The 17137-nt window shown below is 49.2% G+C and overlaps 1 protein-coding gene across 1 annotated transcript in view; it reads right to left on the bottom strand.

Moving 5' to 3' along the window:
- LOC138370457 (fibroin heavy chain-like) overlaps positions 1–17137 on the bottom strand; it is a 118086-nt gene that overhangs the window by 11329 nt on the left and 89620 nt on the right. Inside the window, exons 39-47 of the mRNA XM_069334826.1 lie at positions 15390–15659; positions 15102–15191; positions 14112–14273; positions 10915–11220; positions 5705–5920; positions 4697–4876; positions 4249–4545; positions 2700–2861; positions 1597–1836 (exon numbers count right to left, since the gene is read on the bottom strand). Coding sequence (XP_069190927.1) covers positions 1597–1836; positions 2700–2861; positions 4249–4545; positions 4697–4876; positions 5705–5920; positions 10915–11220; positions 14112–14273; positions 15102–15191; positions 15390–15659 — 1923 coding nt within the window. The remainder of the gene's footprint in view (positions 1–1596; positions 1837–2699; positions 2862–4248; positions 4546–4696; positions 4877–5704; positions 5921–10914; positions 11221–14111; positions 14274–15101; positions 15192–15389; positions 15660–17137) is intronic.

Genomic DNA, 17137 nt, shown 5'->3' with positions numbered 1-17137 from the left:
CCAGTGTGACCATTAACACCACTGTTACCACTAGCACCTGTGTGACCACTAGCACCTTTGTGATCACTAGCACCAGTATGACCACTAGCACCAGTGTGATCATTAACACCAGTGTGACCATTAACACCAGTGTGACCACTAGCACCTTTGTGATCACTAGCACCAGTATGACCACTAGCACCAGTGTGATCATTAACACCAATGTGACCATTAACACCAGTGAGACCACTACCACCTGTGTGACCATTAACACCAGTGTGACCATTAACACCAGTGTGACCACTAGCACTAGTGTGACCACTAGCACCAGTGTGGCCATTAACACCAGTGTGACTATTAACACTAGTGTGACCGTTAACACCAGTGTGACCACTAGCGCCAGTGTGACCACTTGCACCAGTGTGACCATTAACACCAGTGTTACCACTAGCACCATTGTGACCACTACCACCTGTGTGACCACTAGCACCAGTGTGACCATTAACACCAGTGTGACCATTAGCACCAGTGTGACCATTAGCACCAGTGTGGCCATTAACACCAGTGTAACCACTTTCACCAGTGTGACCACTAACATTAGTGTGACCACTTGCACCAATGTGACCACTAGCACCAGTGTCACCACTAGCACCAGTGTGACTGCTAGCACAAGTGTGATAACTAGCACCAGTGTGATCAATAGCACCAGTGTCATCAATAGCACTAGTGTGTCCAATAGCACCAGTGTGAAAACTTGCACCAGTGTGATCAATAGCACCAGTGTGATCAATAGCACCAGTGTGATCAATAGCACCAGTGTGACCTCTAGCGCCAGTGTGATCACTAGCACTAGTGTGATCACTATCATCAGTATGATAATAGCACAAGAGTGAAAACTTGCACCAGTGTGATAACTTGCACCAGTGTGACCACTACCACATGGGTGAACACTAGCACCAGTGTGACTGCTAGCACCAGTGTGACCACTACCACCTGTGTGACCACTAGCACCAGTGTGACCATTATCACCTGTGTGATCACTAGCACCAGTGTGACCACTAGCACCAGTGTGACCACTACCATCTGTGTGACCACTAGCATCAGTGTGACCACTACCACCTGTGTGACCACTTGCACCAGTGAGAACACTACCACCTGTGTGGCCACTTGCACCAGTGAGAACACTACCACCTGTGTGACCATTAACACCAGTGTCACCATTAACACAAGTGTGACCACTAGCACCAGTGTGACCACTAGCACCAGTGTGACCACTAGCACCAGTGTGACCATTAACACCAGTGTGACCACTAGCACCAGTGTGACCTCTAGCACCAGAGTGACCACTAGCACCAGTGTGAGCATTAACACCAGTGTGACCACTAGCACCAGTGTGATCATTAACACCAGTGTGACCATTAACACCAGTGTTACCACTAGCACCAGTGTGACCACTAGCACCTTTGTGATCACTAGCACCAGTATGACCAAGAGCACCAGTGTGACCATTAACACCAGTGTGACCACTAGCCCTAGTGTGACCATTAACACCAGCGTGACCACTAGCACCAGTGTGACCATTAACACCAGTGTGACCACTTGCACCAGTGTAACAACTTGCACCAGTGTGACCACTTGCACCAGTGTGACAACTAACACCAGTGTGACAACTAACACCAGTGTGAACACTAGCACCAGTGTGACCATTAACAGCAGTGTGATCACTTGCACCAATGTGACCACTAGCACAAGTGTGACCACTAGCACCTTTGTGATCACTAGCACCAGTATGACCACTAGCACCAGTGTGATCATTAACACCAGTGTAACCATTAACACCAGTGAGACCACTACCACCTGTGTGACCATTATCACCATTGTGACCATTAACACCAGTGTCACCACTAGCACCAGTGTCACCACTAGCACCAGTGTGACCATTAACACCAGTGTGACAACTAGCATTAGTGTGACAGTTAACACCAGAGTGACCACCAGCACCAGTGTGACCACTTGCACCAGTGTGACCATTAACAGCAGTGTGACCACTAACCCTAGTGTGACCATTAACACCAGTGTGACCACTAGAACCAGTGTGACCATTAACACCAGTGTGACCACTTGTACCAGTGTAACCACTTGCACCAGTGTGACCACTTGCACCAGTGTGACCATTAACACTAGTGTGACCACTAGCACCAGTGTGACCATTAACACCAGTGTGACCACTTGCACCAATGTGACCACTAGCACCAGTGTCACCACTAGCAACAGTGTGACCACTTGCACCAGTGTGATAACTAGCACCAGTGTGATCAATAGCACCAGTGTGATCAATAGCACCAGTGTGTCCACTAGTAACAGTGTGATAGCTAGCACCAGTGTGATCAATAGCACCAGTGTGATCAATAGCACCAGTGTGATCAATAGCACCAGTGTGACCACTAGCGCCAGTGTGATCACTAGCACCAGTGTGATCACTATCATCAGTATGATAATAGCACAGGAGTGAAAATTTGCACCAGTGTGACCACTTGCACCAGTGTGACCACTACCACATGGGTGACCACTAGCACCAGTGTGACTACTAGCACCAGTGTGACCACTACCACCGGTGTGACCACTAGCACCAGTGTGACCATTAACACCAGTGTGACCACTACCACCTGTGTGACCACTTGCACCAGTGAGACCACTACCACCTGTGTGATCACTAGCACCAGTGTGACCACTAGCACCAGTGTGACCACTACTATCTGTGTGACCACTAGCACCAGTGTGGCCATTAACACCATTGTGACCACTACCACCTGTGTGACCACTTGCACCAGTGAGAACACTACAATCTGTGTGGCCACTTGCACCAGTGAGACCACTACCACCTGTGTGACCATTAACACCAGTGTGACCATTAACAGCAATGTGACCATTAACACCAGTGTTACCACTAGCACCAGTGTGATCATTAACACCAGTGTGATCATTAACACCAGTGTTACCACTAGCACCAGTGTGACCACTAGCACCTTTGTGATCACTAGCACCAGTATGACCACTAGCACCAGTGTGATCATTAACACCAATGTGACCATTAACACCAGTGAGACCACTACCACCTGTGTGACCATTAACACCAGTGTGACCTTTAACACCAGTGTGACCACTAGCACCAGTGTGACCACTAGCACCAGTGTGGCCATTAACACCAGTGTGACTATTAACACCAGTGTGACCATTAACACCAGTGTGACCACTAGCACCAGTGTGACCACTAGCACCAGTGTGACCATTAACACCAGTGTGACCACTACCACCTGTGTGACCACTTGCACCAGTGAGACCACTACCACCTGTGTGATCACTAGCACCAGTGTGACCACTAGCACTAGTGTGACCTCTAGCATCAGAGTGACCACTAGCACCAGTGTGATCATTAACAACAGTGTGACCACTAGCACCAGTGTGATCGTTAACACCAGTGTGACCAATAACACCAGTATGACCACTAACACTAGTGTGACCACTAGCACCAGTATGATCACTAGCACCAGTAAGACCACTAGCACCAGTGTGATCATTAACACCAGTGTGACCATTAACACCAGGTGTTACCACTAGCACCAGTGTGACCACTAGCACCTTTGTGATCACTAGCACCAGTATGACCACTAGCACCAGTGTGATAATTAACACCAGTGTGACCATTAACACCAGTGTGACCACTAGCACCTTTGTGATCACTAGCACCAGTATGACCACTAGCACCAGTGTGATCATTAACACCAGTGTGACCATTAACACCAGTGAGACCACTACAACCTGTGTGACCATTAACACCAGTGTGACCATTAACACCAGTGAGATCACTAGCACCAGTGTGACCACTAGCACCAGTGTGACCACTAGCACCAGAGTGGCCATTAACACCAGTGTGACCATTAACGCCAGTGTGACCACTAGCACCAGTGTGACCATTAACACCAGTGTGACCATTAACACCAGTGTGACCATTAACACCCGTGTGACCACTAGCACCAGTGTGACCGTTAACACTAGTGTGACCACTAGCACCAGTGTGACCACTTGCACCAGTGTGACCATTAACACCAGTGTTACCACTAGCACCATTGTGACCACTACCACCTGTGTGACCACTAGCACCAGTGTGACCATTAGCAAAAGTGTGACCATTAACACCAGTGTGACCACTAGCACCAGTGTGACCATTAACACCAGTGTGACCACTTCCACCAGTGTGACCACTAGCACCAGTGTGACCACTAACACCAGTGTGACCACTAGCACCAGTGTGACCATTAACACCAGTGTGACCACTTTCACCAATGTGACTACTAGCACCAGTGTCACCACTAGCAACAGTGTGACCACTAGCACCAGTGTGATAACTAGCACCAGTGTGATCAATAGCACCAGTGTGATCAATAGCACTAGTGTGACCACTAGCGCCAGTGTGATCACTAGCACCAGTGTGATCACTATCATCAGTATGATAATAGCACAAGAGTGAAAATTTGCACCAGTGTGACCACTTCACCAGTGTGACCACTATCGCATGGGTGACCACTAGCACCAGTGTGACTACTAGCACCAGTGTGACCACTACCACCTGTGTGACCACTAGCACCAGTGTGACCATTAACACCTGTGTGACCACTACCACCTGTGTGACCACTTGCACCAGTGAGACCACTACCACCTGTGTGATCACTAGCACCAGTGTGACCACTAGCGACAGTGTGACCACTACTATCTGTGTGACCACTAGCACCAGTGTGGCCATTAACACCACTCTGACCACTACCACCTGTGTGACCACTTGCACCAGTGAGAACACTACCATCTGTGTGGCCACTTGCACTAGTGAGACCACTACCACCTGTGTGACCATTAACACCAGTGTGACCATTTACACCAGTGTGACCACTAGCACCAGTGTGACCACTAGCACCCGTATGACCTCTAGCACCAGTGTGACCACTAGCACCAGTGTGATCATTAACACCAGTGTGACCATTAACACCAGTGTGACCACTAGCACCAGTGTGATCACTAGCACCAATAAGACCACTAGCACCAGTGTGATCATTAACAGCAGTGTGACCATTAACACCAGTGTTACCACTAGCACCAGTGTCATCATTAACACCAGTGTGATCATTAACACCAGTGTTACCACTAGCACCTGTGTGACCACTAGCACCTTTGTGATCACTAGCACCAGTATGACCACTAGCACCAGTGTGATCATTAACACCAGTGTGACCATTAACACCAGTGTGACCACTAGCACCTTTGTGATCACTAGCACCAGTATGACCACTAGCACCAGTGTGATCATTAACACCAATGTGACCATTAACACCAGTGAGACCACTACCACCTGTGTGACCATTAACACCAGTGTGACCATTAACACCAGTGTGACCACTAGCACCAGTGTGACCACTAGCACCAGTGTGGCCATTAACACCAGTGTGACTATTAACACCAGTGTGACCATTAACACTAGTGTGACCACTAGAACCAGAGTGACCACTAGCAGCAGTGTGACCATTAACACCAATGTGACCACTAGCACCAGTGTGACCGTTAACACCAGTGTGACCACTAGCACCAGTGTGACCACTTGCACCAGTGTGACCACTACCACCTGTGTGACCACTAGCACCAGTGTGACCATTAACACCTGTGTGACCACTACCACCTGTGTGACCACTTGCACCAGTGAGACCACTACCACCTGTGTGATCACTAGCACCAGTGTGACCACTAGCGACAGTGTGACCACTACTATCTGTGTGACCACTAGCACCAGTGTGGCCATTAACACCACTCTGACCACTACCACCTGTGTGACCAATTGCACCAGTGAGAACACAACCATCTGTGTGGCCACTTGCACCAGTGAGACCACTACCACCTGTGTGACCATTAACACCAGTGTGACCATTTACACCAGTACGTGTGACCACTAGCAACAGTATGACCACTAGCACCCGTATGACCTCTAGCACCAGTGTGACCACTAGCACCAGTGTGATCATTAACACCAGTGTGACCATTAACACCAGTGTGACCACTAGCACCAGTGTCATCATTAACACCAGTGTGATCATTAACACCAGTGTTACCACTAGCACCTGTGTGACCACTAGCACCTTTGTGATCACTAGCACCAGTATGACCACTAGCACCAGTGTGATCATTAACACCAGTGTGACCATTAACACCAGTGTGACCACTAGCACCTTTGTGATCACTAGCACCAGTATGACCACTAGCACCAGTGTGATCATTAACACCAATGTGACCATTAACACCAGTGAGACCACTACCACCTGTGTGACCATTAACACCAGTGTGACAATTAACACCAGTGTGACCACTAGCACCAGTGTGACCACTAGCACCAGTGTGGCCATTAACACCAGTGTGACTATTAACACCAGTGTGACCATTAACACTAGTGTGACCACTAGAACCAGAGTGACCACTAGCAGCAGTGTGACCATTAACACCAATGTGACCACTAGCACCAGTGTGACCATTAGCACCAGTGTGACCATTAACACCAGTGTTACCACTAGTACCAGTGTGACCATTAACACCAGTGTGACCACTTGCACCAGTGTAACCACTTGCACCAGTGTGACCATTAACACCAGTGAGACCACTACCACCTGTGTGACCATTAACACCAGTGTGACAATTAACACCAGTGTGACCACTAGCACCAGTGTGACCACTAGCACCAGTGTGGCCATTAACACCAGTGAGACCACTACCACCTGTGTGACCATTAACACCAGTGTGACAATTAACACCAGTGTGACCACTAGCACCAGTGTGACCACTAGCACCAGTGTGGCCATTAACACCAGTGTGACTATTAACACCAGTGTGACCATTAACACTAGTGTGACCACTACCACCTGTGTGACCACTAGCACCAGTGTGACCATTAACACCAGTGTGACCATTAGCTCCAGTGTGACCATTAGCACCAGTGTGACCATTAACACCAGTGTTACCACTAGTACCAGTGTGACCATTAACACCAGTGTGACCACTTGCACCAGTGTAACCACTTGCACCAGTGTGACCACTTGCACCAGTGTGACCACTAACACCAGTGTGACCACTTGCACCAATGTGACCACTAGCACCAGTGTCACCACTAGCACCAGTGTCACCACTAGCACAAGTGTGATAACTAGCACCAGTGTGATCAATAGCACCAGTGTCATCAATAGCACCAGTGTGTCCACTAGCACCAGTGTGATAACTAGCACCAGTGTGATAACTAGCACCAGTGTGATCAATAGCACCAGTGTGATCAATAGCACCAGTGTGATCAATAGCACCAGTGTGATCAATAGCACCAGTGTGACCTCTAGCGCCAGTGTGATCACTAGCACCAGTGTGATCACTATCATCAGTATGTGTTACGAACCCGGATCCAGCGTCCGAGCCTGGAGCAGTGACAACCACGCCATCTGTGGGTCAGCTCCCGAAACCCCCGCCAAACGGACGACGACACCTGGTGAGGACAGCGTGTACTGGCCTCGAGGACCAGTTTCCAGTCTGGTTCAGCGCTCAACACAGCCGCTCCTGACCCCCGGTGAGGTGGTGCTCCGACGACAGCGCCATCTATGGACTGGATACGTCAGGTGTTTGTGCCCGAGCCCGTAAGTGAGGTGTATAAGTGTCCCGGTTATTGATGACGTGTCTGCTTACAGAGCCGACCTGGGACTACTGTGATGGGAGTCGAGTCAGTCTACCCGAGGCAGCCAGTCTCCATACTGTGAAGTTTACTGCAGATGTTGTGACGTCGTCCCCCCGGAAGAACACTGTGGTGTGTTAGCCTGCCAGTGGAGTGGCAGTAAAAGGATTTACCCGGGACCGACTGTTGGAGATGATCATCCCCTGGGGTACTGAAGACAGGAGGGTGATTTGTGATATCACACGAGACTCCTGTCTAGGGCGTACCCCTTATATCGTTCGTGGAGTAGCCGTACCAGCCTTTGTGGCTCAGTACCTGCCAGCAGACCAGCTGGACGTGTGGTTGACGGCCTCCACGACGGTGCCCCCAGTGGACCTGCGTTTTGGCTGACCTGTGGCCCGGGTAGGCTCGGCATTCTCAGAGGACACGTCGTGAGGCCACGAAGAAAGCACCAAGGACTCGGCACCAAGTGGTGTGGCACCAGCGTCTTCAGCAGAAGACCACGATTATGGATTAATCCCCTTGTATAGTGTTAATACCCCCCCCCCCCTTGTGTAACCGTTTTATATATTATTTATTGGTGACGGACATTATATTATATTAAGTTCTTAGCTTTCTTTCCCTACTCCCTTTAAGTTACTTGCGTCACGGATCGCATCCCTTGAAAGCCTCTGCTGGCTTGGGGTCGGATATAACTTCCTCTAACAACATCAGAGTAAGGACCCCGTTGCGTCCCGAGAGGGCCGTAACAGTATGATAATAGCACAAGAGTGAAAACTTGCACCAGTGTGATAACTTGCACCAGTGTGACTACTACCACATGGGTGACCACTAGCACCAGTGTGACTACTAGCACCAGTGTGACCACTACCACCTGTGTGACCACTAGCACCAGTGTGACCATTAACACCTGTGTGATCACAAGCACCAGTGTGACCACTAGCACCAGTGTGACCACTACCATCTGTGTGACCACTAGCATCAGTGTGACCACTACCACCTGTGTGACCACTTGCACCAGTGAGACCACTACCACCTGTGTGACCATTAACACCAGTGTCACCATTAACACCAGTGTGACCACTAGCACCAGTGTGACCACTAGCACCAGTGTGACCATTAACACCAGTGTGACCACTAGCACCAGTGTGACCTCTAGCACCAGAGTGACCACTAGCACCAGTGTGATCATTAACACCAGTGTGACCACTAGCACCAGTGTGATCATTAACACCAGTGTGACCATTAACACCAGTGTTACCACTAGCACCAGTGTGACCACTAGCACCTTTGTGATCACTAGCACCAGTGTGACCATTAACACCAGTGTGACCACTAGCCCTAGTGTGACCATTAACACCAGTGTGACCACTAGCACCAGTGTGACCATTAACACCAGTGTGACCACTTGCACCAGTGAAACAACTTGCACCAGTGTGACCACTTGCACCAGTGTGACAACTAACACCAGTGTGACCACTAGCACCAGTGTGACCATTAACAGCAGTGTGATCACTTGCACCAATGTGACCACTAGCACAAGTGTGACCACTAGCACCTTTGTGATCACTAGCACCAGTATGACCACTAGCACCAGTGTGATCATTAACACCAGTGTAACCATTAACACCAGTGAGACCACTACCACCTGTGTGACCATTATCACCAGTGTGACCATTAACACCAGTGTCACCACTAGCACCAGTGTCACCACTAGCACCAGTGTGACCATTAACACCAGTGTGACAACTAGCATTAGTGTGACAGTTAACACCAGAGTGACCACCAGCACCAGTGTGACCACTTGCACCAGTGTGACCATTAACACCAGTGTGACCACTAGCCCTAGTGTGACCATTAACACCAGTGTGACCACTAGAACCAGTGTGACCATTAACACCAGTGTGACCACTTGTACCAGTGTAACCACTTGCACCAGTGTGACCACTTGCACCAGTGTGACCACTAACACCAGTGTGACCACTAGCACCAGTGTGACCATTAACACCAGTGTGACCACTTACACCAATGTGACCACTACCACCAGTGTCACCACTAGCAACAGTGTGACCACTTGCACCAGTGTGATAACTAGCACCAGTGTGATCAATAGCACCAGTGTGTCCACTAGTAACAGTGTGATAGCTAGCACCAGTGTGATCAATAGCACCAGTGTGATAAAAACCACCAGTGTGATCAATAGCACCAGTGTGACCACTAGCGCCAGTGTGATCACTAGCACCAGTGTGATCACTATCATCAGTATGATAATAGCACAGGAGTAAAAATTTGCACCAGTGTGACCACTTGCACCAGTGTGACCACTACCACATGGGTGACCACTAGCACCAGTGTGACTACTAGCACCAGTGTGACCACTACCACATGTGTGACAACTAGCACCAGTGTGACCATTAACACCAGTGTGACCACTACCACCTGTGTGACCACTTGCACCAGTGAGACCGCTACCACCTGTGTGATCACTAGCACCAGTGTGACCACTAGCACCAGTGTGACCACTACTATCTGTGTGACCACTAGCATCAGTGTGACCACTACCACCTGTGTGACCACTTGCACCAGTGAGAACACTACCACCTGTGTGGCCACTTGCACCAGTGAGACCACTACCACCTGTGTGACCATTAACACCAGTGTCACCATTAACACAAGTGTGACCACTAGCACCAGTGTGACCACTAGCACCAGTGTGACCATTAACACCAGTGTGACCACTAGCACCAGTGTGACCTCTAGCACCAGAGTGACCACTAGCACCAGTGTGAGCATTAACACCAGTGTGACCACTAGCACCAGTGCACTAGCACCAGTGTGATCATTAACACCAGTGTGACCATTAACACCAGTGTTACCACTAGCACCAGTGTGACCACTAGCACCTTTGTGATCACTAGCACCAGTATGACCACTAGCACCAGTGTGACCATTAACACCAGTGTGACCAGTAGCCCTAGTGTGACCATTAACACCAGTGTGACCACTAGCACCAGTGTGACCATTAACACCAGTGTGACCACTTGCACCAGTGTAACAACTTACACCAGTGTGACCACTTGCACCAGTGTGACAACTAACACCAGTGTGACCACTAGCACCAGTGTGACCATTAACAGCAGTGTGATCACTTGCACCAATGTGACCACTAGCTCAAGTGTGACCACTAGCACCTTTGTGATCACTAGCACCAGTATGACCACTAGCACCAGTGTGATCATTAACACCAGTGTAACCATTAACACCAGTGAGACCACTACCACCTGTGTGACCATTATAACCATTGTGACCATTAACACCAGTGTCACCACTAGCACCAGTGTCACCACTAGCACCAGTGTGACCACTACTATCTGTGTGACCACTAGCACCAGTGTGGCCATTAACACCATTGTGACCACTACCACATGTGTGACCACTTGCACCAGTGAGAACACTACAATCTGTGTGGCCACTTGCACCAGTGAGACCACTACCACCTGTGTGACCATTAACACCAGTGTGACCATTTACACCAGTGTGACCACTAGCACCAGTGTGACCACTAGCACCAGTGTGACCTCTAGCACCAGTGTGACCACTAGCACCAGTGTGATCTTTAACACCAGTGTCACCATTAACACCAGTGTGACCACTAGCACCAGTGTGATCACAAGCACCAGTAAGACCACTAGCACCAGTGTGATCATTAACAGCAGTGTGACCATTAACACCAGTGTTACCACTAGCACCAGTGTCATCATTAACACCTGTGTGATCATTAACACCAGTGTTACCACTAGCACCTGTGTGACCACTAGCACCTTTGTGATCACTAGCACCAGTATGACCACTAGCACCAGTGTGATCATTAACACCAGTGTGACCATTAACACCAGTGTGACCACTAGCACCTTTGTGATCACTAGCACCAGTATGACCACTAGCACCAGTGTGATCATTAACACCAATGTGACCATTAACACCAGTGAGACCACTACCACCTGTGTGACCATTAACACCAGTGTGACCATTAACACCAGTGTGACCACTAGCACCAGTGTGACCACTAGCACCAGTGTGGCCATTAACACCAGTGTGACTATTAACACCAGTGTGACCATTAACACCAGTGTGACCACTAGAACCAGAGTGACCACTAGCAGCAGTGTGACCATTAACACCAATGTGACCACTAGCACCAGTGTGACCGTTAACACCAGTGTGACCACTAGCACCAGTGTGACCACTTGCACCAGTGTGACCATTAACACCAGTGTTACCATTAGCACCAGTGTGACCATTAGCACCAGTGTGACCATTAACACCAGTGTTACCACTAGTACCAGTGTGACCATTAACACCAGTGTGACCACTTGCACCAGTGTAACCACTTGCACCAGTGTGACCACTAACACCAGTGTGACCACTTGCACCAATGTGACCACTAGCACCAGTGTCACCACTAGCACCAGTGTGATCACTAGCACAAGTGTGATAACTAGCACCAGTGTGATCACTAGCACCAGTGTCATCAATAGCACTAGTGTGTCCACTAACACCATTGTGATAACTTGCACCAGTGTGATCAATATCACCAGTGCGATCAATAGCACCAGCGTGACCTCTAGCGCCAGTGTGATCACTAGCACTAGTGTGATCACTATCATCAGTATGATAATAGCACAAGAGTGAAAACTTGCACCAGTGTGATAACTTGCACCAGTGTGACCACTACCACATGGGTGACCACTAGCACCAGTGTGACTACTAGCACCAGTGTGACCACTACCACCTGTGTGACCACTAGCACCAGTGTGACCATTATCACCTGTGTGATCACTAGCACCAGTGTGACCACTAGCACCAGTGTGACCACTACCATCTGTGTGACCACTAGCATCAGTGTGACCACTACCACCTGTGTGACCACTTGCACCAGTGAGAACACTACCACCTGTGTGGCCACTTGCACCAGTGAGACCACTACCACCTGTGTGACCATTAACACCAGTGTCACCATTAACACAAGTGTAACCACTAGCACCAGTGTGACCACTAGCACCAGTGTGACCATTAACACCAGTGTGACCACTAGCACCAGTGTGACCTCTAGCACCAGAGTGACCACTAGCACCAGTGTGAGCATTAACACCAGTGTGACCACTAGCACCAGTGCACTAGCACCAGTGTGATCATTAACAACAGTGTGACCATTAACACCAGTGTTACCGCTAGCACCAGTGTGACCACTAGCACCTTTGTGATCACTAGCACCAGTATGACCACTAGCACCAGTGTGACCATTAACACCAGTGTGACCAGTAGCCCTAGTGTGACCATTAACACCAGTGTGACCACTAGCACCAGTGTGACCATTAACACCAGTGTGACCACTTGCACCAGTGTAACAACTTGCACCAGTGTGACCACTTGCACCAGTGTGACAACTAACACCAGTGTGACCACTAGCACCAGTGTGACCATTAACAGCAGTGTGATCACTTGCACCAATGTGACCACTAGCTCAAGTGTGACCACTAGCACCTTTGTGATCACTAGCACCAGTATGACCACTAGCACCAGTGTGATCATTACCACCAGTGTAACCATTAACACCAGTGAGACCACTACCACCTGTGTGACCATTATCACCATTGTGACCATTACACCAGTGTCACCACTAGCACTAGTGTCACCACTAGCACCAGTGTGACCATTAACACCAGTGTGACAACTAGCATTAGTGTGACAGTTAACACCAGAGTGACCACCAGCTCCAGTGTGACCACTTGCACCAGTGTGACCATTAACACTAGTGTGACCACTAGCACCAGTGTGACCATTAACACCAGTGTGACCACTTGCACCAATGTGACCACTAGCACCAGTGTCACCACTAGCAACAGTGTGACCACTTGCACCAGTGTGATAACTAGCACCAGTGTGATCAATAGCACCAGTGTGATCAATAGCACCAGTGTGTCCACTAGTAACAGTGTGATAGCTAGCACCAGTGTGATCAATAGCACCAGTGTGATCAATAGCACCAGTGTGATCAATAGCACCAGTGTGACCACTAGCGCCAGTGTGATCACTAGCACCAGTGTGATCACTATCATCAGTATGATAATAGCACAGGAGTGAAAATTTGCACCAGTGTGACCACTTGCACCAGTGTGACCACTTGCACCAGTGTGACCACTACCAGATGGGTGACCACTACCAGATGGGTGACCACTAGCACCAGTGTGACTACTAGCACCAGTGTGACCACTACCACCTGTGTGACCACTAGCACCAGTGTGACCATTAACACCAGTGTGACCACTACCACCTGTGTGACCACTTGCACCAGTGAGACCACTACCACCTGTGTGATCACTAGCACCAGTGTGACCACTAGCACCAGTGTGACCACTACTATCTGTGTGACCACTAGCACCAGTGTGGCCATTAACACCATTGTGACCACTACCACCTGTGTGACCACTTGCACCAGTGAGAACACTACAATCTGTGTGGCCACTTGCACCAGTGAGACCACTACCACCTGTGTGACCATTAACACCAGTGTGACCATTAACAGCAATGTGACCATTAACACCGGTGTTACCACTAGCACCAGTGTGATCATTAACACCAGTGTGATCATTAACACCAGTGTTACCACTAGCACCAGTGTGACCACTAGCACCTTTGTGATCACTAGCACCAGTATGACCACTAGCACCAGTGTGATCATTAACACCAATGTGACCATTAACACCAGTGAGACCACTACCACCTGTGTGACCATTAACACCAGTGTGACCATTAACACCAGTGTGACCACTAGCACCAGTGTGACCACTAGCACCAGTGTGGCCATTAACACCAGTGTGACTATTAACACAATTGTGACCATTAACACCAGTGTGACCACTAGCACCAGTGTGACCACTAGCACCAGTGTGACCAATAACACCAGTGTGACCACTACCACCTGTGTGACCACTTGCACCAGTGAGATCACTACCACCTGTGTGATCACTAGCACCAGTGTGACCACTAGCACCAGTGTGACCTCTAGCATCAGAGTGACCACTAGCACCAGTGTGATCATTAACAACAGTGTGACCACTAGCACCAGTGTGATCATTAACACCAGTGTGACCAATAACACCAGTGTGACCACTAGCACCAGTGTGATCACTAGCACCAGTAAGACCACTAGCACCAGTGAGATCATTAACAGCAATGTGACCATTAACACCAGTGTTACCACTAGCACTAGTGTGATCATTAACACCAGTGTGATCATTAACACCAGTGTTACCACTAGCACCAGTGTGATCATTAACACCAGTGTGAGAATTAACACCAGTGTGACCACTTGCACCTTTGTGATCACTAGCACCAGTATGACCACTAGCACCAGTGTGATCATTAACACCAATGTGACCATAAACACCAGTGAGACCACTACCACCTGTGTGACCATTAACACCAGTGTGACTATTAACACCAGTGTGACCACTAGCACCAGTGTGACCACTAGCACCAGTGTGGCCATTAACACCAGTGTGACTATTAACACCAGTGTGACCATTAACACCAGTGTGACCACTAGCACCAGTGTGACCACTAGCACCAGTGTGACCATTAACACCAGTGTGACCAGTAGCACCAGTGTGACCATTAACACCAGTGTGACCACTAGCACCAGTGTGACCGTTAACACCAGTTTGACCACTAGCACCAGTGTGACCACTTGCACCAGTGTGACCATTAACACCAGTGTTACCACTAGCACCATTGTGACCACTACTACCTGTGTGACCACTAGCACCAGTGTGACCATTAACACCAGTGTGACCATTAGCACCAGTGTGACCATTAGCACCAGTGTGACCATTAACACCAGTGTGACCACTAGCACCAGTGTAACCATTAACACCTGTGTGACCACTTGCACCAGTGTAACCACTTGCACCAGTGTGACCACTTTCACCAGTGTGACCTCTAACACCAGTGTGACCACTTGCACCAATGTGACCACTAGCACCAGTGTCACCACTAGCACCAGTGTGACCACTAGCACCAGTGTGATAAGTAGCACCAGTGTGATCAATAGCACCAGTGTCATCAATAGCACCAGTGTGTCCACTACCACCAGTGTGATAATTAGCACCAGTGTGATAACTAGCACCAGTGTGATCAATAGCACCAGTGTGATCAACAGCACCAGTGTGATCAATAGCACCAATGTGACCACTAGCGCCAGTGTGATCACTAGCACCAGTGTGATCACTATCATCAGTATGATAATAGCACAAGAGTGAAAACTTGCACCAGTGTGACCACTTCCACCAGTGTGACCACTACCACATGGGTGACCACTAGCACCAGTGTGACTACTAGCACCAGTGTGACCACTACCACCTGTGTGACCACTAGCACCAGTGTGACCATTTACACCTGTGTGATCACTAGCACCAGTGTGACCACTAGCGCCAGTGTGACCACTACCATCTGTGTGACCACTAGCACCAGTGTGACCACTACCACCTGTGTGACCACTTGCACCAGTGAGAACACTACCACCTGTGTGGCCACTAGCATCAGTGAGACCACTACCACCTGTGTGACCATTAACACCAGTGTCACCATTAACACCAGTGTGACCACTAGCACCAGTGTGACCACTAGCACCAGTGTGAACATTAACACCAGTGTGACCACTAGCACCAGTGTGACCTCTAGCACAAAAGTGAACACTAGCACCAGTGTGATCATTAACACCAGTGTGACCACTAGCACCAGTGTGATCATTAACACCAGTGTTACCACTAGCACCAGTGTGACCACTAGCACCTTTGTGATCACTAGCACCAGTATGACCACTAGCACCAGTGTGATAATTAACACCAGTGTGACCATGAACACCAGTGTGACCACTAGCACCTTTGTGATCACTAGCACCAGTATGACCACTAGCACCAGTGTGATCATTAACACCAGTGTGACCATTAACACCAGTGTGACTATTAACACCAGTGTGACCATTAACACCAGTGTGACCATTAACACCAGTGTGACCACTAGCACTTGTGTGACCACTAGCACCAGTGTGGCCAGTAACACCAGTGTGGCCAGTAACACCAGTGTGACCATTAACACCAGTGTGACCATTCACACCAGTGTGACCACTAGCACCAGTGTGACTATTAACACCAGTGTGACCATTAACACCAGTGTGACCATTAACACCAGTGTGACCGTTAACACCAGTGTGACCACTAGCACCAGTGTGACCACTAGAACCAGTGTGACCGTTAACACCAGAGTGACCACTAGCCCTAGTGTGACCATTAACACCAGTGTGACCATTAACACCAGTGTGACCACTAGCCCTAGTGTGACCATTAACACCAG

This window comes from Procambarus clarkii, chromosome 32, assembly GCF_040958095.1.
Source record: "Procambarus clarkii isolate CNS0578487 chromosome 32, FALCON_Pclarkii_2.0, whole genome shotgun sequence".
NCBI classification, from domain to species: domain Eukaryota; kingdom Metazoa; phylum Arthropoda; class Malacostraca; order Decapoda; family Cambaridae; genus Procambarus; species Procambarus clarkii.
The sequence above is the reverse complement of the archived record's forward strand: the minus strand, read 5'-3'. Positions and strand labels throughout refer to the sequence as shown.